General features: G+C 46.5%; 1 protein-coding gene across 3 annotated transcripts in view; it reads right to left on the reverse strand.

Annotated features, from left to right (window-relative positions):
- Positions 1 to 22,500, reverse strand: part of CLSTN2 (calsyntenin 2) — a 635,260-nt gene that overhangs the window by 120,517 nt on the left and 492,243 nt on the right. For all 3 annotated transcript variants that reach the window (XM_054700777.1, XM_054700776.1, XM_054700778.1), the window contains 2 exons: positions 13,604 to 13,789; positions 1,341 to 1,589 (listed from right to left, as the gene is read on the reverse strand). In XM_054700777.1, the coding sequence (XP_054556752.1) occupies positions 1,341 to 1,589; positions 13,604 to 13,789 (435 nt within the window). The remainder of the gene's footprint in view (positions 1 to 1,340; positions 1,590 to 13,603; positions 13,790 to 22,500) is intronic.

Below are 22,500 nucleotides of genomic sequence, written 5' to 3' on the forward strand. Positions count from 1 at the left end.
GTAATATTTGAAATGGGAAATTGTAAAATTATCATTTTAGAGTGTTGTAAAATTTGCATAAGACTCAGAAGGTGTGTTGCATGCCTGTGGGGTATAGTGGCAAGAGCATAAGTGTGGGGCGTGCTGGATCCAAGCTTGCATACCATTTCTGATATCTGCTGGCTTTGTAATTTGGAACAAGTCACTTAACTTTTCAGGAATGTTGCCTTATCCTTAAAATGGGAAACATAATAATGTTTTTCTAAAATTGTTTGCAGAGATGTGAGAGCCTATTTAGAATAGTAATTACTATTACTGCACGGTATTTTGTACAGCAATTGCTAGAATTGCACAGATTGCACTTCCTATGTGCCAGGTACTGTTCTAAAGCACCATGCATTCATTAAGTCATTTAATCATCATAAAAATGGGCATCATATGGTGCCCATTTTATAGACAAGAAAGTGAGGCACAGAGAGGTTGCCCAACTTGCCCAAAGTCACACAGTCAGTAAATGTAAATGGTGGAGTATTTTTAACTACCAAGCCATGAACTGCTTTGCAGAGATTCAACCAGCTGAAAATGCTAGCAAATGTTAGCAATCATTATTACATGCAGCAGTGACTTTCAAACTACTATTTAAAATTATCTGGCCCTTTAATTAATTAATTAATTAATTAATTTAAAAAGATTTATTTATTTATTTATACAAGCACTGGGTACAGTCAGAAGCGCAGGAGGGTGAGAGAATTCACAAAGCCAGAGCGGGGAACAGAGCAGGCAGAAGGACTGAAGTACACTGCTGAGGGGAGCAGCGGGTGGCAGGAGAGGTCTGCGTGCCATGTGGGACCCTCCTCCGGTGGCCGGGGAGCAGCCGGGGATCGAACCGGCACTGCAGAGGCTGCGGGCAGCTTCGCAACCCAGCGCTCAACCGCTGCGCCACCGGGGAGGCCCTGGTCCTTTAATTTAAAATGAACTTTTGAAAGTCTAACTATGAATAATATAGTGAAGATGGAGCTTCTTTATTTGAAGTAGGATCCAACCCTGCCCCCCTAACCTTGTCTCCTGTTGCCCTTTACATGTAGCAGCCCTAAGTGACTTCTAGGGAGCCCTAAGTGACTTGGGGTTCTGAAGAACTCAATTTGAAAAACACAAATCCCAATTTTTTTGATCTTTGTGTCTGTGCTTCTACTTCTTTACCTGAACCCCAAGTCCAAGAAATCAGCAGCCAGAAAACCAGAGAGGAGAATGTTTTCCCAGGGTCCTTCCCAAACCCTTGCTTTTCTCCTTGGTGACTGTGCCCCTGCCTACCGGGCTGGGACATATGGGCAGCCACCTGGAGCGCTGGGCTGCAGACTCACCAGTTTTATCTGAGTTGCACAGTATGGTTTCCTTCTCGGCTCTCACGCCGGGACTGGGGCCATGTTTCATCCACATGGTGATGGTGAACTGGTCTGTCAGGTTCTTGGGCACAATTCCATCAGGGATCTTGGCACCCTGCCTGCCGTCGAACCTGAAGATCATCTCACTGCTGTCCACCAGCAGTCCTGCAGTCCAGTTGGTGGCAGCACTCGGGGATGGTAAGAGGTCAATGATGCCAGAGGAGGCTCCTGCAGGGGAGAGAAAGGACAGACGGTCATTCCTCATGGATGAACTGTGAATTACAGTGGTTGAGAACATGGATTCTGAAGTCAGCAAAATTTGAATATGACACTGGGCAGCATGAGTTGCTAGCTTTGTGACTGTGATAAGTCACTTTCTTTTTCTGACTTTCCAGCTCCATATCAGCAGTCTGTCCCTAACCCTGAGTAGGTGACTCAGGAAAGGAAGAGCAAAATGCCATCCTTGCCCTGAGTTGTTTATGGTCTGCTTGGGGAGGATCAGAAACTTACAGATAAAACTATTGCATGTGATAAGACAGGGTGCAATTAACTATTATATAAGGAAAAAGTGCCTGAAGAATATAGAGAAATGAGATTACCCTAGAGGCTTTTGTGAACAGGGAAGGTCCCCAGAGAAGCCATGGTTTGATTTGGATGGATGGATTCATTCAGGCATTTATTCATTCAGTCAACTGTCAGTCATTTATTAGACACCAACTACGGGCCATGGCCCCTCCAGGTGCCGGTGAAGTTGAGATCGATCAGCAAGGTCCTTGATCTGGGGCTACAGACAACGGCACCACAATGTTATCAGGGCTGTGGCTGGGGAAATGATAGGTCCTGGCCCCATGGAAAGGACTGAGTCACTTTGTACACATCAAGGATTTTTGCAACAATTTGTTTATTGCAACGAATAGTACAGTGATTGAGAACATGGGTTCTGAGGTCCGCAAAACTTGAATTTGACACAGAATGCCTTGCCAGCTTTGTGACCATGAGGACTTCATTTTTCTGACTTTCCAGCTCCTCCTGCAACTTCCCCACTCCAGTGCGTATGGTGAGAGACCGCGTCAGCACAGCACCAGCAGCGGCCTGCTCACTGCATTGTGAGTGCTCACACCAGGTTAACTAGAACTTTATTATTATTACTACTATTATAATTCTGCTACCACTATGATTCCAAGCTGAGGTATATGACTTAACCTGGACCTGTGGGAGTGTCACAGGCAGATTTGTCTTAGGAGAATCACACTGACAGTGTTGTGGAGGTGGGAGTTGAGGTGAATGGGGTTGGCTGAAGGGCAGAAGACTGGATGCCACGACCATAGAGGGTCTTGAGCCTCCACTAACACTGCTGCAGCTGAGTGCTGGAGCTGAGCTGCCCTTCTTCTTGCGTCCCTCACAGGATCAGTACTCAGTTCCTTAGGGACAGGAGTCGGTCTGGGCTCCCTGACATTGCAAGGGAAAAGAGTGTAAGATGTACCCAGTGCTGGAGGCCTTGGGCTGGGGGTCATCCTGGGCACAGCACTGACCTTCCAGTCATAAATGCTGACGGGTTGAATGGACAGTGCACTACCTGCTGAGCCTTAGCGATCACTGGACTTTGGAATTCTATATATCAGAGCCTCTTCTCACCAAGGTCCACCACCACAAAAATCTCCTACCATTAAAATGACCCTTGGAAATCCCTCAGGAAGTGATAATATTGAAGACTAATACACATCTTTGAAAACGGTCAACCCAACCAGTGTTCCAAACCTTCAGTGGTAGAACAGATCATCAAGTCTGCAATGGAGGACTTGTGCTTTGCAGCTGAAAATGATGCTAAGTGAAAAGTGTGTGTCCTTAGAGATAGACAGTGTTTTTAGCACTGGGAGAGGCGCAAGCTGGGGCAGGCTACCAGGAACTGCTGAGAGGGTGGGAGATGCCCACCTCCCAATTCATGATTACTCTGCTGCTCATGTGTATCAAGGGGAAGTGTGGATAGCATTGACTATTGTCCACAGGATTTTGCCTGGTACTGTGCCTGGCACACAGTAGGTACCCCATGAATATTGATAAAGACTCTTTTCTCACCCAATCCTCCATGAGGTGCTTCTAGCCATCTTCCCTCCGGAAGTCTTTCTATGCTAAGACTCAGGTAAACCTGCCTGTCTTGCCTCTCATCCAAGTCCCATGCTCATCAGTACTTACCTGTTCTCATCCCATGCCTATGTCTTGTTTGCTACCCCTTTTACTTATCTGATACCTTAATGCCTACTAATGTTTTAATGACCAACAAAGCCCTCAGGGCTATCACTTTCCAAAGAAATCTATCAAGGTGGTAGCAGATAGAGATCCGGGGTGGTTCAGGAGTGGGAAATAAGTGGTCTTTTGGAACAAGCTCAGGATACTCCCAGGATAATGTAACATGGCAGCATTATCTGCTCTGACCCAGAAGTAAATTGGCTCTGACAACAGGGTTTGGTCAGGGTGCAGGTAACTGACTACTGGGGCACATGCAGAGAGTGTGACAGTTCCTAAAATTTCAGATGACCAGAGAGACAGAGTCTGAGCAGCCAGGGCTCCTGACTTCTAGTTTAAGTCAGTACAGCTAACACAACCTAGGAGGTTGCAGAGAACCTGGTTGCTGCCAAAGTCAAAAAAAGTCAATATTAGAGCAACGATCCAACCCCTGATGTTTTTACAGACTCCACCAGCATCTCCACATTGAAGAGATCTCAGGTGCCAAGAATCACAGCTCCCAGCATGGCATGAACCTGACATCTGAATGGGGCCTACAGGAACTACGAGAGGAGATAAGCAGCCTTGCTTGACTTATAACTGAACATATGTGTGCTTGCTTTCCTGGCTTTAGCTTGAACCCTGGTAGTGCTGAAAGAGACACATAGAAGGAGACATGTGGAGGAGAGACACTTGGAAAGATACATGGAAGAGATATGTGGGCCAGAGACATGTGGAAGGCTGTTCCTCATCCTAGGCAGACAATGATAGTTGTTATCTTGACCTCATGTTGGATTACATGATGCGTTTTGAGTTTTTTTCTATTTTTAAAATACTTATTTTGGGCCTCCCCGGTAGCGCAGCGGTTGAGCCCTGGGTTGCGAAGCTGCCCGTGGCCTCTGCAGCACCAGTTCGATCCCCGGCTGCTCCCCGGCCACCGGAGGAGGGTCCCACATGGCGAGCAGACCTCTCCTGCCGCCCGCTGCTCCCCTCAGCAGTGTACTTCGGCCCTTCTGCCTGCTCTGCTCGCCGCTCTGGCTCTGGTGAATTCTCTCACCCTCCCCCGCGCTTCTGACTGTACCCAGTGCTTGTATAAATAAATAAATAAATAAATCCTTAAAAAAAATAAATAAAATAAAATACTTATTTTTCATTCTAACATGGGTAAATATTCAGCTTTTTTTTTTTCAATTTTTTTTATTTATACAAGAACTGGGGTACAGACAGAGGCGTGGGAGGGTGAGAAAATTCACCAGAGACAGAGAGGGGAACAGAACAGGCAGATGGACTGAAGACACTGCTGAAGGGAGCAGGGGTGAGACAGGAGAGGTCTGCCGCGCCATGTGGATTTCTCCCTGGCCGGCTGGGAATCGCACCCGCGCTACAGAGGCTGCAGACAGCTTCACCCGCTGTGCCACCGGGGAGGCCCCATTTTGAATTTGAGTATCTTCTGTCCCAGCTCTCTGGGACCTGCCTAGTCCCTTTCTTGTGGGTCCCTGCCAGAAGGTCTATTAGACATGTGGCAAACTTTTGGTTCTCAGTGGCCCAACTTTAGGCCAAACCTATTTGACTGGGCATTTGCCCATAAGGGGATGGGTAATTTTTGGAGGCTGTTGTTACTTGAAATCCATTCTTTTTCTATGTACACTAATTCTGTTTAAAATATTTCACACTAAGAGTCTGTTTCCTTTGCCTTTGTGTGCATGGAAGTCTGGATCCCTTTTAGAGTGTGCACCCCTTAACAGTTTGGGGTCCCCTGAGTACTTCTCTGTTGCATTCTAACATATGGAGTGGGCAGACCTTTACACAGTAGAACTGGTATGTGTTTGACAAGTCTCAAAACTCACCCATTTGAAGTTCCTTTTAGGCTAAGGAACTTGCTGTTGTTACACAGCAGATGCCCTTGTAAATTCACACTGCAACTAATGCTTTAGATCAGTGAAGGAGCTGATTACAAATACCCTCACTTCTCCCCTCCCCCCTCAAAAACAGGTTTGCATAGAGGTAAGGGATAAAGCAAGTAGGAGTATGGGGTAATGAGAATCTAAATAGGAGGTTGGGAGGCAAAACTAGTTTTTTTTTTTAAAAGATTTATTTATTTATTTGTTTGTTTGTTTGTTTTATACAAGCACTGGGCACAGTCAGAAGCGCGGGAGGGTGAGAGAATTCACCAGAGCCAGAGTGGGGAGCAGAGCAGGCAGAAGGACCGAAGTACACTGCTGAGGGGAGCAGAGGGCGGCAGGAGAGGTCTGCGCGCCATGTGGGACCCTCCTCTGGTGGCCAGGGAGCAGCCGGGGATCGAACCAGCGCTACAGAGGCTGCAGGCAGCTTCGCAACCCAGCGCTCAACCGCTGCGCCACTGGGGAGGCCCGGCAAAACTAGTTTTACATTTTGCCAATGACCATCATTGATCAGGGATATTCTATGCCTACATCATACATGCACACATACACACACACACACAACTTTATTTTTCACAGTTATAGTCTTTTATTATTATTTCCATAGGGATATTTTATTGGGCACTGAGTGAGTGCCAACCATGAATTAAGTACTTAAACAGTAAATGTGATGAATGTTATAATGATTCCAGTTTACAGATGAGATGCTGGAGGCTCAGTGAGCCCAGGATTCACAACCAGCTAGTGAATGGATGAACTGTCAGGACTTTCCAGCCGCAAAGCCCATGATCTCCACCGCACCAACTCAGTGAAACAAGAGGGAGATCTGGCAACTACCTGCACATTTTACCAACATGGAAACAGGACCAGAAAGGGGAAACAACTCGACCAAGATCACACAGGCACACAGCTACCTAGAGGCAAGCCCAGCTCTCCAGCATCCAGCTAAGGTTCTTTCTACCATAGAGCTCAGTCCTCCTGGACCCTAACTCCCATTTCAGTGCTGTCCACAGAGGTGTGCTGAAGGTAGCAGACACCCTGGCAAGGCCATCGGTGTGGTGTTCTCTGTCTCTCTGGTGAGGAAAGCGGCAGGCCACCCTACCTAACCCACAGATATCACCCACCCCAAAGCATCAAGCTGCATTTAACCAGATGCTTCAGGCTTCCACAAACTTAATGGATTGTATTTCATTTCTCAGTGCACTTCAACAATCTGAGAGAGATTTACTTTATCTCAAAGTTCATCTCTCTCCTGTCCTTAAGGGATCCCATGAAAGGGATGAGTAAACAGGATGCATGACTTGCAAAGCTGGTGCAGAACTGTGTGCACACCAGGATGTATTTAAGACACTCTTTGGGACTCCCCTGGAAGGTCTCTGGGACCTACCAGGCTGCTGAGGGTTCACAGTAGTCCGAGCACAGCAGTTGCTGCTTGAGTTTATGAGGCTTAGAACTGGAGGGGAGGCCTGATTCCAGGTTTCTGAGCCCTACCAGAGGAAGGAAGCCTCTTTGAGCCAGCAAGTAGATAAAGGGGGGGTCAGGTGAATGGGACAGATTGCAGAGCACATTGTGGCATGATAGCCAAGGAAGCATGGGGACAGTGGTTACCATGTGGACTTCTCAGTTGGAAGGTTGCTTTCTACTTTGGATGGCTGGAGGGAGGGCAGTGTCCTTGGCACTCCCAGCTGGGCCTGTGGTAATGGTAATGGACATGGAGCCTCAGGTCATGTCTCCTCTTCCACCTCCAAGGGAAGGTTGGACGGTCCCAGTGAAAAGGAACCATTGTAACCAAGGACACAGGCTTCACTCTGTAAAGTACTTTTATAATTGGCAATACCAACTCCATATTATTTCAATAAATGTTTATATAATGTCTCAGTTATGCCAGTCACTGTGATGAGAATGAAGCGCCTAACTAGACAGAAATGGGCCCTACCTTGAAGGAACCAATAAAAAGTCTTTTTTTAAAAAAAGATTTATTTATTTATACATACAAGAACTGGGCTAGAGGCCAGATGTGTGGGAGGGTGAGAGGATTCACCAGAGACAGAGTGAGGAGCAGAACAGACAGACAGACCGAAAACACTGTTGAGGGGAGCAGTGGGCGAGAGAGGAGACGTCTGCCATGACATGTGGGTATCTCCCTGGCCAGCCTGGAATCAAACGTGCACTGCAGAGGCTACAGACAGCTTCACAGTGCTGTGCTCAACTGCCTGCGCCACAAGGGAGGCCTAGAAAGTCTTTTGTTTTCAGTTGGTGGAACAGTTAAGTGGTCGAGATTCTCAGGGTAAACCAGCACGGCACGCTTGGACAAGGACTATGTGGTAGTGGAAGGCCTTCTGTTCTAAAAACATGCTTCTCTGAACCACTGATATCTCCTGTCTGTGTGGTTTGCTGTGGCCAGTGAAATGTGAGTGGAAGTGACATGTGCCATAGTAGGGCAGAAGCTATTTAAGCCAATGCATGGTTCACCCTGTATCTTTTCCATCTGCCATGAGATCAACAGTGTTCTAGGTAGAAGCTGTTTGTTAACCTGGTCCCCATGGAAGCCAACATGGAGTAGAGTCACAGTTAACCCAAGAAGGACTATGGCAGGAATGACGAATAAGCCTTCATTTGCTTTGGGGTCATTTGTTACTGCAATATGAACTGCACTATACTGACTGATAGTCACATAACTAACTGACATCAGTGGCTGCAGGTCCTGTTCTTTATCTGTGTATCTTTAGCATGGACAAGGAGAACTTTCTGAATTCCTCTCGGGAGCTCACATCCTGGTGATCTGACAATGGGTCTATCCTTCCCTCTTTGGAATCCTAGATGCAAGCATTCCTCCAAGGCTTTGGAATCAGAATCTTAGATCTCCAGATGAAACAAGCTGGGCTTTAAATGTATGGTCAGCCAGGCTCCTGGGGCAGGGCCATGAATGTCCAATTACTGACCAGCTTGGGCAAGACCACTAAAGATAATAATTTTCTTGCTTCCTAGGAGGGCATACTCTACAGTAGTTAAAGTGACCTCAAGGAAATATGCTACAGCCCATTGCTCACCGTCATCTTCCAGGAGTCAGTGTGTGCAGCGCTTAGCTGAGCCTTGATTAATGATTTAATCTGATTCCCAACAGGTGTGTATCTATTTTCCTTTAAGTTGGAGACCCACTTCAGCTCTTTGAGTATAGAAACCCTGGCTGTGACTAGGGGACAGAGAATGTGTCCCTGGGAAGGTACAGCTTTTTTGGTTTCTTACAGAAACTGATGCTAATATCTTGTAGTTGGGCTAATCTGAGGGTATAAAAGCCTCTGACCGTGATTCTTAGTGAGGACAAGCTCTGTTAAGCTTCAAGTTATATTAGAAACTAATCAAGAAAAGCATGGCTATCTTCCTCAGTAGACTATATAATTAAGTGGTTTTCTTGACTTCTATGTATAAGCTTAAGGGTTACAGCATTTGGACACACAATGGATATTTGTTGAATGAATGAATGAGTGAACAAATGAATCCTCTATGAAAATCTTCTGGATGACATGTATATAAATCCTGAGACTGGGGCCTCCCTGGTGGCACAAGGGGTTAAGCAACCTATGAAGCTATCCGCAGCCACTATCCCCAGCCAGGGTGCTAACCACATGGTGCAGCAGACCTCTCCTGATTCGCCTGCTGCTCCCCTCAGCAATGTATTTCACTCAGTCTGCCTGTTCTGCTCCCCACTCTGTCTCTGGTGAATCCTTTCAACCCCCATAGCTCTAGCCTGTACCCCGGTTCTTGTATGTATAAATAAATCTTTAAAAAAAAAATCCTGAGACTAACTTAATGTCTGGAGGTCTGAACTGCTCTGACAGATCAATCACTTGGATTAATAGCATGCACTTATTCGTGGCCTTTCTGTCAACAGGACCTGTCCTCAGAGTTCTTGACTCCTCGTACAAAACAGCTGACCTGGGCATCATATGCAGAGGGGCACTGCCAGCTACCCAGGAGCCCTGTGCTCCCCGGGAGGAATGGCCTCTGGTCTCTGGGCTACAAAGGGCACAGGTGTCACAAACTGCTTCTCTTTTTATCATAATATGTAGTGGCGAGGGTCATCAAAGCAGGCCTTTTCCTGGGCTGTTGTTAATGTCAAATTTAATTTGTCCAAGAGGTCTCACCGAGAGCTATTTACCATGCACTTCATACTGCAGGCAGCTCTGTGACAAGTCACATCTGACAAGCCTGGTACTGAAGGGTAGTGTGCTTTATTTTGAAGCTCTGAACTCAGAGGAAGTCTAAACAGTACCCCCCCCCCAAAAAAAAAAAAAAAAAAAAAACCTTCTCTGAGCAGCCTGGCTCTATGTAAAGTGAGAGCAGCGGGTCCCTCTGTCTGGTCCTACAGGCCAAAGGTGACACAGATTCAGAGCCTTGCTTTGTTTTTGTTTCAAGGTAGACGGAGCATCTCAATGTAGAAACTCAGGCAGCAATACACTTCACATCCAGGGCTTCTCAGAAGCCAAGAGGCCTTTCCAAGTCCTGCTGTAGCTTTCAGCCACTTCCTGTCAGAAGGCTGTGCAGCTATTATCTGACTTCTGCTTAAATGGATTTGATCACCCACTATGGCCAGTGGAGCCTACTTCATGGGAGTGGGGACCTGGGGGAGAGGACCAAACATTCACAATGCCCCTCCGGTGGACCCCTCAGCAGGGTCGCTGCACAGCAGGCACAGCAGGCAGCCGTGCCTGCTTCTGGGTGAGCATAGAGGGCGGGAGAGTTAACTGAAGGGAAGAGTTTAGAATGGCGAAGGGAAGAGAGACCATTCTAATGGAACAAACAAAGCAACAAAGGCTCAAGTGTGAGAGCCAGTCAGCTACCCTGGGAACCAAAATGCGGTGCTCTGGCCAAGAAGGGGCAGAACATCAGGAAGAAGTGGGTTCTGGGGATGGATAGATGGTAGAGGAAGGTTCTCAGGAGGGTGGAGAGGCAGCTACAGTTGGGTACCCACACCTGGGTGTTCATGAGAGACTCCTCATTGTCCCCTAAACCTGTTCTTGCTCTAGATTCCAAGGTCTGGTTGGTTGACAGCTTGTCCAGTTAGAGCCACACGTCAGAGTCATCTTAGATCCTCTCTCATTTCTGACTGCTCACTAGTCATTGGATCTTGTGGATTCTGCCTTCTAAAGCTCTTTCCTTCACCACTCCCGCTACTCCCCTGGTTCAGAACTCCTTATCTTCTGCTTGGTCTACGGCAATAACATCCTAATTGGTCTCCCTGTTCCTGTCCAAAGTCAATAAAGATTTATAGCGTGATAAATGCAGGAAAGCTGAGGCTTAAAGTGTCATGGGAATTCCCTAGTTGGGAAGCCCAGCAAGTTACTTGTCTCAAGCGACTTGTCTACTTTTCACAGAAAACATGCAGAAGCTTGTCTTCAGAACCTATGGTGCATGACAGGAGTTGGGAACTTCAATCCAGACTTGGTTTAGAAATAAACCAGGCTTTTAGTTTGCAGGGAGCACAGGGCCCTGCTGAGCAGCCTCCTTTGAAGTAAACTCTAGCTCCAGATTCGCACCTGGGCCTTATTTATTTGCTTCAGTACTTTTCGGTGAGAAACCCCCCAGCGTAAAATCAGGGTTCCAACTCTTGACATGGAGACCTGGCCTGTCACGGTTCTTGGATGTATTTCCTATAAGTGTGGTGGTTGGCACTTCTGGGAAGGTCGCCAGAAAGACACACAGACCTCTCTCCACCAAGGTCTCCCAGTACCAGATAAGCTCGAAGCTTGGAGGAACTGCTTTCCTGACTAAATTAACCTGCCTCCCCGCAAGGAGAAGCTGACAGCCCAGAGGATTGAGCTGTGTTAACACCAGAGGCAATTTTGCGCTAAAGTTTCTTCCCTCAGAAAATCCTTCTCACTCTCCATATCTTCCCATCTCTCCCCAGAAACATTCAAAATCACATTACAAGTGCGTGCCCTTGGGCCCATCAGATCTTTAACAAGCTCATTCCATCATCTCCCTCTAACCTGGAGGAGTTTAGGAAATGACTGTAACCCGCAGTGGCATGGGGTCGAGTTGACTTATAATTCAGGTGCGCAGGGAGTGAAAAGAGATATTCATTCAAAGTAAGATATCGCCTGAGATGACTTGGCACAGAGTGAAGGAGAGGACTGAAGGCAGTTTTCTGGATATTGCAGGGCCCTGGTCTCCAGTTTTGAAAGAGCTGTTTAAGATATTGCAGTTGTGGTGCTTTGTCCTATCTACTACATCGTTCTGGAGTGGCCCAGTGTCCCCACAGACCTTCCTCTCAGCCTGGAGGCACGATAAATGGAACCTGGTGACATCCGAGCAGGGTTTATTTCATATTCAGTTATGAACTCATCACTCAGTTCTTTGTGCAAGTGTGGACAAAGGAGTGTGCGTGTGTGTGTGGGCACACGCATGTGTGTGTATGGGTGTGGTTATGTGTGTGTGTGGTTATGTGTGTGGCCACGCTGAGGGAGGAAAGTCTGCCCCAAAGACACTAGTGGAGGGTCACCAGGAAGGGGTAGCTGGTTAGACTGTGTTGAGGGGTCCTCTACTCCTTGTGGAGTTTCCATTATCCCCAAATATGATGTGCTCTTTCCTAAGCACCGCCACAGCACTGCTGGAGTGTCCTATGTGATTTCCAGAAAATTATTGAAAAAGAATAAGAGAGAAATGAAATATCTATGGATGGGGATGAAGGAGGCCCATTTACATTTCGACAGTCTGGTTTACTGAGCACAGGTGACCCTTCCCAACATTTTGAGTGTCCTCTTGCTCCATAGCTTGCTCGAGAGATTTTTCCAGTCAGCTCCAAAGGTCTGGCCAATGTCAAGACACTGAGCTGAAGAACCCTTCATGTGGATAGCTCTACCTTCATTCTGACTGTCACTCTCTCTTTTTTTTCCTACTCTCTCTTTTTTTTTTAAACTTACTCTCTCACTTCCTTTGTGACCTTGAATGTGTCACTTTTCCTCTGTAGGTCTTAAATTTTCTGTCTTTAAAATTGGATAGAGTACCACCCTCACAATGAATGGAGAGAGTTAAATAAAGCAGTGCAGGGCCTCTCTGGTGGCGCAAGAGTTAAAGTCTCAGCACTGTCAAGCTATCAGCAGCCACTGCAGCATGAGTTCAATCCCCGGCCAGGGAGATACCCCACATGGCACAGCACAGACCTCTCCTGTCTCCCCCGCTGCTCCCCTCATTCAATAGATTTGCCTGTTCTGTCCCCACTCTGTCTCTGGTGAATCCTCTCACTCCCCACACCTTTGGCCTACACCCCAGTTCTTCTATGCATAAATAAATAAAAATAAATTTTAGTAAATAAATAAATAAATAAATAGTCTGTCAGGTGCCCACAGTAGGTCCTCAATCAAGCTAACTTTTCGTTTGTATGCTCTTCCTTCATCCTGGTTTCTTACTTCCTGGCCTGCTCCTTTCTATGGCACTATCTCCCAGCCTACTAATGGCAAGACTCTCTCCAGCACACTTGGTCACCTTCACTTCACTCACCTCCAAACCCGCCCAAGCTCATCTTTTCTGATGTAGGCAGCCAGGCCCAGCTTCCTGGCATGCAGCCTTAGCGGCCCCGCAGGGCCCCAGACTAGCCGTGGGGCCCCAGCTTGGTTTAATGATTTGCTGTTGCTGTCCTAAAATTCTTAATAATTTTTGAAGTTTTCACATTTTCATTTTCACTGGACCCTACAAATTACATAGCTGGTCCCTGGAGAGGTGAATAATGTTTCCCGGAGTACTTAGGTCACCTTCACATTGGCCCCCACTCAGGTGCCTCTCTCCAAACCAACATGGTGAAGGAGACTTGTATTTTCTTCAGGCCCTGTGCTAGGTAGTCTTGAATACGTTGTGCCATGTGGTCCCTGTTTTATCAATGAAGAAGAGGGACTTTGTCACACACCACAGCCACACAATTGATCAGGTTTGCCTGACACCAAAAGTTGTGCCTTCTGCTCCTTTAACCACAACAAACAAACTTAATATCCCTCCAGGAGTTACATATAGCAATGCAGTGGGGAAGGCACTGATTCTTTCAAAAGACGAGCAAACATGCTCTATTTGTATGGTGTTATTTAAATGCAATTAATTAAGAAATGCCAACAGGGATAAACCTACCACATAGCTTCTGAAGGGATTTCTCAGAGTAGGTTTCTCGGTCGCAGCCCTTCCCAATGTAATTGGTCTGCAGCTCAGTTGTGATCTGGATGGAGGACACGGCCCCATCACATGTCTCCAAGTGGATGCTGGGGAACAGGGGTACACTCCCCGAGCCAGGCTGATACTCAATCCTCTTGGTCCAGTCTGAAAAAAACAAGCCCAGGATTAAAGAAAATCAGGCAACCAGTTTTGCTGTCACATTTGTTTTCAAAATGAGAATTTTTTTCTCACACAAATACTGTATTAGGGAATAATTGGTGAATAAGGAGAATTTATGTTTGCTTATGCAAGATTTCCATTCCAAGAAATACTAAGTGATGGCAGGAACCTGAGCCCAACTGAGCTGTACCATGTAGGAAAGAACAAAACACCACATGCACGCACCTCAGACACCCACCTGCTACTCCGCTGCTTTCACACCTGCGGTTCCCACTCTCCATTCCATTCAGAAGTCCCCCCACCCCCACTGCCTCACCATAACTGTCCAGCTGCCTCCCTCCCACATTCATTTGCACAGACTCCAGTGCTCCTCAAGGCAGAGCGCTGGTTTATTGTAGTATTTATGTATTTCTTAGTCACTCAGGCTGTGGGAAACTGTGCTAGCTTTTCTTTCTTTCTTTTTTCTTTTGCTCTTTTTTAATGTGTTGCTGGTGATATTTTTGAGTGTTGTGCTCCTTGCCTCGTTTTTCCCAGCGAGGTGACTTTTAGGACACATATGTCTTATTGCAAAATATGAGAGCGTGGTAGGTTAAGGATTATGTGCGGTGAGAAAGTGGGGTGCCAGCATTCTTTCCCAAACATCCAGGACAGTGACCCACTCAAGATGGTGATGGTCTTATCTCTGCTTTTCAATGGAGATATAATTTGGAGATGGGAAAGCACAGGAGAGGTACAAAATCACAATCAAAATGGCACCACACAAAACAAAGCAATCAAGAAAAATAATCATGAAGAGTCAGAGTACACGGGAACTGATAGAAGCAATAGCAGTGATTGAAAGTTGGCGCTCCCATGCCCCGCAGCAGGGCTTGTGATAATAGCGTGCATCCCTCCTGCCACATGGGCCCAATGTGCAAGCTTAAACAGATTTGCAGAGAGAGGAGTGAATTTGAATTATCAAAGAATATGAACTATGGATATTATTAGTTTATGAGTCCCAAATGTTTTTCATGTTATGCTAGATGTTATGCTTTTATAGCAGAAATGAAAACCTATGGAATGACCAGCCTTTACCAGGGACAAACTCGCATCCTGCAAGTGTGAGTCTGTTTGCAACCTCCAGGGGTTGCTTGCTTGCTTCACAAGTCCGCAGCCATCTTGCCTGATTCCAGTAAGGGGAGCTGGCTGGACTTCGGGGTCAGCCACTGAACAACCATTTATTCCAGGTTTTTATGTTCCAAGCTTTGCTTGGAGTACCAAGGATACAGCAGTAAAGGAGTCAGAAAGATCCCTCTGATCACTGGAGAAGTGAGGTGGATCATGAGTGGATCAGTGAAACATTGGTAACAGGGAGGAGTTCGTTTAGATGGAGAAAGTTCCTGCTTGAGTCGAGGCCTGAATATCAGGGATAGATGCACATGGGCAGCTTCTGAGGAGCAAGGTTTAAGCAGATGCAACACTGAACCTGCGGTGATACCAGGTCAGAAAGTCTTGGATAGACTAATGAAGGGCTTCGAGTCCCAGGAACCTCATCAGTACAATAGGGGCCATAGCCTTGGCCTCCCAGAGTTGAGGGAGGATCAAGTGTGACACGTGTCTTATGCATGGCTGACAACAGAACCCCCATCAACATCGTTTTGGGAAAGGAGGAGAGATGTTCGGTCCACAGCGGGCAATGTCCCCTGCACTGCAACCTTCCCTTGTTCAAGATAACCATGTCATTGGATTTTAACTGTGAATTCCCATGTTAACCAGCCATCCTATAAGGGTTTTTTCAGAGCCCCCATAGAGATTGCACACCAGGGTGTGAGGTTTGTTTTCAGGGAAATTGTCTGGTAAGATGTTTAGAGGAGCGTGACTATAAGCCAAAGATAAAATACCCAGGGATGTGTTTTCTCTCCTAACCCCAGGAACTGTGTCTAGACTAGCCTGTCACCTCCCAGAGGATGCTGTCATTGAGCTGCTATAGCTCATGGCCCAGAGATCTCAGGTTCAATCTGAGGGACAAATCACTGAAGGACAGGAGAACTTCTTGTCAAGTGTACCTGAAAGTCATAGTGCTGCCAGAAGCAGCTGCACATGGCCAGCCGTGTGTGTCCAAGACACAAAATGTTTCATGCCACTGTGCATTTGATCATTGCTGCTTTTCCTGCCTGCAACTCCCTTTCCATCACCTTTGTCTTGTCTCCTCCTCTACGCAGCCTTCCAGGATTACCTCAGTGGGGGTAGAAACCCTCATTTGTGCTCCCAAAGCATCCTCTACTTTAGACTATGGCACAGACTAACAGTTTCATTCCTCTGAATCCCCTTCATGCTGCACAGTGCCTGGCACAGAGTGATGCTCCCTAGAGAGTCACAGAAAGAGTGAGTAAACCCTGTAGGAGCTTATATAGAAATGTTCCATTTGTTTTCTTGACTCCCCCAGTGACTGGGAACTCTTAAAAACAAGGGCCAAGATATTTATTTTTGATCTAGAATGCTGGAAGCATTTTCTAGGTGGAGCTATCCGGGGGAGGGGTCTAGGAGACAGACACATACCCTTGATTACTGCCCAGGCAGCCCTTGAGCCACAGAGCTCATGGCCTATTTGCAGCTTCTGTCTGCCCTGCTTTCAGATCTGCAGAGTCGCCCATCCCAACAGCAAGCCATACCATGCCGGCTTCTCTGTTCTCAGCAGGGCAGTTGATATAGAATTGATGATGGGGGTCTGCTTCCCGATAACAAAAAATGGCGTCAAGGAGGAGCCCCCTTTTCTTTCCCTGTACCCTCCCTTTCTTCGGGAATGCAAATACAAAGCAGAGAAAGTGGCTTTTGGGGGAGGCCTGGGTGTGAACCCCATTGTGCCAGTTCTTGGGGCTCCCCTCTTCCTGCTTCTGTGTAAGAGGTCCTCCTCAGCACATCTTTCTGGAAGCTGCTTCCACTGGAGAAGCCGAAACCCCTCTCCATGCTGATCCCCTTTATTCTGCGGGGGCTGCTGGCATCTCTTTCTCAGCTCGATGTTTTGGTGGCTCTCTTTGATGAGAAATTCTGCCTCAAATTCTTTTTTAGAAGAAGGACAAATCAAGAAGCAAATAAATAATGAAGGAAAAGTTAGTGGAGACTCAGGTCAGCAGGTTTTCATCCCTCTCTCCCACCCCCCGGCTGGGAACAAGCATCTCTCTGGGGAGAAATCAGATACAAAAGAGCTTCAGGACACCATATCTGCCAGTGGCGTTGGCGACCTTCTGAGGCTTGCTTTTGAGGGTTTATGAGGAACAGGCAAAATTGCAACCATATAGTAAGAGAAATTGAGCAGCTTTCTGAGCACAGTGTCCTTGAGAGAGAGGGAAGCTCACACAAATTTCGTTCATTTTCCAAGAAGGAGTTGGGATGGGATTAAGAGAGCAAAAGGCGAGCTATCAGATTCAGCCTTTACCACATGAAATGTCTGTCCATCCTCATTTCCTGTAGGGTAGGATGGCATGATGGATAAAATAAAACATGGCCTCTACACTCAGCTTGTGCAGCTTCAAATTCCAGTCTCTACCACTTCTGGTGTAACTCTGGGCATATCCCTTCCCCTCCTGGAGCCGCTGTTCCCACTGCTGTAGAGGCAGTGCCTACTTATCACTCAGGAGTTTAGGTGGGGGGATTAAAAGTGGAGTTGATTTATACCAAACACAAGGGCATGTTCAGTAGACACATTATTATTAAGTTATCTGCTATTCAATAACATTTATTGCAGGAAATAAGAGGACATCACAGTTACCAAGCACCTACAAAGTGATAAACACTTTACATCTATATCCTTTCCTTTAATCCTGCCAACAACTCAGCGAGTGGGTGGCAAGTTAATTATGCAGGTGACAAAACCGTGGCTGAGGGTCCTGTGACTCACCTAGAGCCACGCTGTTCTTGCACAATAGCTCTTTGAGGATTCTGAGGATTTTCCAGAAATGAGAGAAACTGTAATCTTTACAGATTTATTTTTGAACATTCAGTTTACACTAATTTTTTTTAAAAGGTGATCAACACCCATTTTGGCAAGGGATCAAGGAGTCATTCCATTGCTAGTTGATTTTTATTTTTTTAAAGATTTATCCATTTATGCATACAAGAGCTAGGGTACAGGTCAGAGGTCTGGAGGTGAGAGGATTCACCAGAGACAGAGTGGGGAACAGAACAGGCAGAATGACTGAAATACACTGCTGAAGGGAGCAGCAGGTGAGCCAGGAGAGGCCTGCTGTGCCATGTGAGAAACTCCCTGGTCGAGGATCAATGGAACTTGTGCTGCAGCGGCTGCCAACAGCTTCATAGGGTGTGTCCCAACCCCTATGCCACCAGGGAGGCCCCCATCACTACTTGATTTTGAGGGCAGTTTGTGGGGACAGTAGGGTTGCTTTGACTCAAAAGACCGGACTTGACTCTCAACTCCCTCAAATGTGGGTCATGCCATCTTTGCAAAGTTTGTCATGTCTGAGCCTGTGGTTCTATGTGTCAACTGGATATAATAACACCTCCTCCAGGTCTTGTACTGAGGATATAGACTAAGGGGCTAACACAGAGATCTTCCTGTCAAAGCCTCCGGGTGGGAATATTCTATTCTTTGGTTCACAAGCTTTCCAAGCTTCTCTGAGCTATCCTGCTTGAATGAAATCTCTTCCATTTATAAAGGGCCTAGAACTAGTTTATAAGTTGTGGTTCAATTTTTTTCCATTAAGTTTAGAAATAGAAAGCAGATCACCTGTAGTTTGAATAATCAGGTTCAATTGCACTGCAAGTGTTCCTGAAAAAGCTAACATTGGAATGCCTTGAGGATTTAAGCTCCTCTGTGGATTAAGGATTTAGAAATGTGAGGATTTTATTATAATTCCTGCTAAATTGAGGGAACATATGCTTTCTTATCAGGAGAATATTAACTACTTGTAACTCTCATATTTATGCCTGGATGTGGAAGAACGGTAACATAAGATTTCCGAAAAGCATATGCTTTGGGGCCTCTTGTGGTCTAAGACTTCAGGTCCATTGTTCTAATGCAGCACCCAGAAGTGTACAGAGGGAAGAGAGGGAAAGATAGACTCAGGTGTGGAAAGCACTCTTCTTTCCTGAGCTGTGAGTGGCCAGGGGCCTATTACCCTTCCTGATCTCAGATTTCAGCAGCTGAAGAAGCATCAGGTTTGGGTTTCCCTTAGAACCAGTGAAGAGTCAGTAGTGGGTGTTCAGGGAGGGTATGCATTACCAAGGCCTTGTTTTGGAAAGGTCACAGCAACTGGCTTAGACCCACTGTTCATTTTCAGAACATCACAACTGTCCTGAGAGCTACCTCTTGATCAGTTCATGTTCAGGGTCACCTCTGAAGGCTCAAGCATATGGGAATTTGCATCAATTCAACTTTGTTAAATTCAGGAGTGTTAATTCTGCAGCAGGACAGACTCAGGTATGAACTCTGAGTCTACTGCTCCATGGCTGTGTGACTTTGGATGAATCACTGCACCTCTCTGAACTTGGTTTTCTCATCTATAGAATGAGAATAACACAACACAACTCATACAGAGCTGCTTTGGGAATTTCAGAAAGTGTGTGAAACACCAGAATAGAGAGCTGTTATTATTAATACTATCATTATTCTTGGATCTGTTATTAGTCCAGAAGCCATGCATTTATTTACTGAGCACCTACTATATGCCAGGCAGAACCCCAGGCATGGGAGACAGAGAAGTGTGACTTATAATCCTTAACTTGACAGAATTCACAGTCAGGGCAGTGGCATCTCATAGCCAGCTTTTAGGCAGATGGAAGAAAAAAGAGCAGGCCCCAGGGAACAAAGAAGAAGAAGGAATTCATGCTGACTTGGGCAAGTAAAGAATTCTTCCTAAAGGGAGTGATAGGGCATTTTTTTTAATATAGGCTTTATTATTTAAATGAGGTGAAGATAATAGAACAGGGCATTACGACCATCGAAAAGATACCTTGTAATACTCACAGATCCCTAGGAGAGGGGGTATACCACACTGATCCCAAGGAGAGGGGGTACACCACACCATAGGGGGCACACAGAGAAGCACTGGGGTTGGTCAGGAGGCAGAGGGAAAGAGAGGCCTTTGGGTTAAGGTCTTCATTCTGGTTTTCACAGGAAGGAACAGGTAAAGCAGGGGCAGGGAGGCCCAGAGCTGGCTAGCTGGAACCATTTCAGAGGCATCTGTGATGTAGGGCTGACTCTAGCTGTCTGGTAGCTGGTCCTGGGCTCATCAGGGCAGGTAGATGAAGACACAGAGTGTGAGTCTGATAGAAAAGATGGTAGGGGTTGTGGGCTCTGGATTGGTTCATCTGCATTTGAAAATCAAAAGGGTACATTGTCTACTCTCTCTATGGTTTGGTTTACCCTGGAAGAGGCAGTCCCTCTAGGCTCAGCAAGGCCCTGGATGTCAAAGCATCAGAATGCAGATCAGTGAATGCTGGGTCCATACAGTATTACAGAATGGGAGGAGGTGGGGGCAGATGAAAACCCAAGGATGACTCCACCATGGCCGTGGGCTCTACAGTGAGGGGTGCCACTGAGGTGAAGAATACCACCCCCTTCCCCAAGTGGTACAACTGAGCCACCTGGCATGACTCAGAAAATGAAGATACATGGGAGGCTGGGGGAGGGTGTTGAAGGATAGTTCTCTTCAAAATCTTCAGATCACCTTCCCCAAGATGACCAGAGCAGATTTTTTCTAAGACGTATCACTTTGGCACATGGAGCTAAGGTCAATCAAGACCCCGCAGGCTTCAAGGGAAACTGTTACCATTGCCTCCAACATGTGTTGGAGGTTACCTAGATTTAGGGTCATCTCCAGAAATAAACTTTTTATTGGAGAACCCTCTCCATGATTATAGAGCAAATGATTTTGCCATTTGAGTCACCTTCTCCTTGTCATGAGTCCCTCTTCCTCTCTTCTTGACACCCCAGTCTCCCATCCCATTTGTTAGTTCTATAATAAAATTATTGGTCTGTCCTGTTCATGCTAGAATTCACAGCCATGTCATGAAATTTATTCATTTTCTTCTAGCAATCTATCTTACCCAGAAGGGTAAAAGTAAATTTCCCCTCTGCCCCTACAGTGTCATAGAGGCTGGTGGAGAAGGGCCAGGAAGGAACTGGGGGTTGGGCCAGGCAGTGTAGACAGCAGCCACTCTTTCAAGGACTTAGTGAAAGGGAAGCTGATTTCTAAGGTCTACCTACTCTTGCCTCTCCCCGTGGCTCCTAGGGATGAATTCTTCAGTGTCCTTGTCTGACTTTGGATGGGGCCCTGGTGCAGAGATTAGGAAGGAGGTGCCAGGTGTCCGGGTATAGCCCCTGCCTCCTCTGCCTACCAACTACTGCACCTTGGGCAAGACGCCTCACTGCCTCTGTCTCCTCACCTGTAAACGGGACATATTGCCCCATAGCTGGTGGGGACGCTGTGAAGCTTGGTGAGATGACACCTGTGGTATAGCAAGGCCCAACTGGCTGCAAGCCTCAAAACAGAATTCCTGTTCTTCTTAGGTGTCCTCAGCTGCTGTTGAGGGTCTACCCTGTGAGGTGGGGGTGATGAGACAGAGAGGTGGGATATCCTATGCTGGGGCCAAGGCCAGTTTCATGGTCTAATCCTTTGCTGTCCCTGTCCTGAAATTTTGAATCATTTTATTTTTTCTTTAATATTTTTTAAGGAGGCGACATTTGTTTAACATCGTTTTTGTATTCCAGAAGTGTAGGACCACTCCCCACCCCCCACCCCTGACACACACCCTTTAGGCATGGTTACCCTAGAACACCCACCACCAAAGCACCCACAGTCCTCCACCATAGTCCACGGTGCTCCCTCTCCACTCTGTTCTCCCTGCTCTTCCTCCGCCTCCTCTATCCTTTCCCCCTCCAGTTCCATAGTCAGCTTTCAAGGGTTAGTTTTTGCACTTGGCTTTATCTGACCCTTTGTTTGGTTTTTCTATATTCCACATATAAGTGATACCATCTGGGATTGCCTTTCTTTTTCTCACTTATTTCACTTACGAAATAAGGGGTCTCCATCTTCATTTAGCACTGGGACCCACAGATTCTGTAGCTGGTTCTGCCTTTCCAGCTGAGTAACCTTGGGCATGTTCTTCACGTTTTTGCACCCCAGTTTCCTTATCTGTAAAGGAATGTTAACCAACTACCCAAAGGGAGGAACTTGGGCTTTGGATGAGACCCACGTGTGTGTCCCAGCTCTACCACTTGGTCCCACAGGCCAGTCACTTCCTCCCCATCTGAGCTTCTTCCCGCAGACAGTGGCGATATCATCACCTAGTTCAGAGTGGTTGACAGGGCTTACATCAGACACTAAATGCAAACTGCTTAGCCTTGTGCCTGACACATAATAGACACATATGTTTGGAGCATTAAATTTCGTGGTTTACTCTTTTCAAGTTAAAACCAATTACACACAGGTGCAATTTAAATTGAAGCAAAACCCAAACTCTCTCAACTCAATTACAAATGTAAAGATTCTTTCTCTTCCTTTATCACTGACCTCTTTCCATGTATTTATTTTCACTTTACCATTTCATTCCTCCCTCTCCCCCAACTAAAAAAGACAGAGAAATATCTTAATTACTACACAAGAGAAGGAGGGAGGGGAAAACACCCCTAGCCCATGTGAGGGGTAGAGCCTCCAGGCTGTCTGCATATGTGGGTGCTCTCCTGCCCTTCCTGTGTC

This window comes from Talpa occidentalis, unplaced genomic scaffold (assembly GCF_014898055.3).
Source record: "Talpa occidentalis isolate TD23 unplaced genomic scaffold, MPIMG_talOcc4v2.1 talOcc4.4, whole genome shotgun sequence".
NCBI lineage: Eukaryota > Metazoa > Chordata > Mammalia > Eulipotyphla > Talpidae > Talpa > Talpa occidentalis.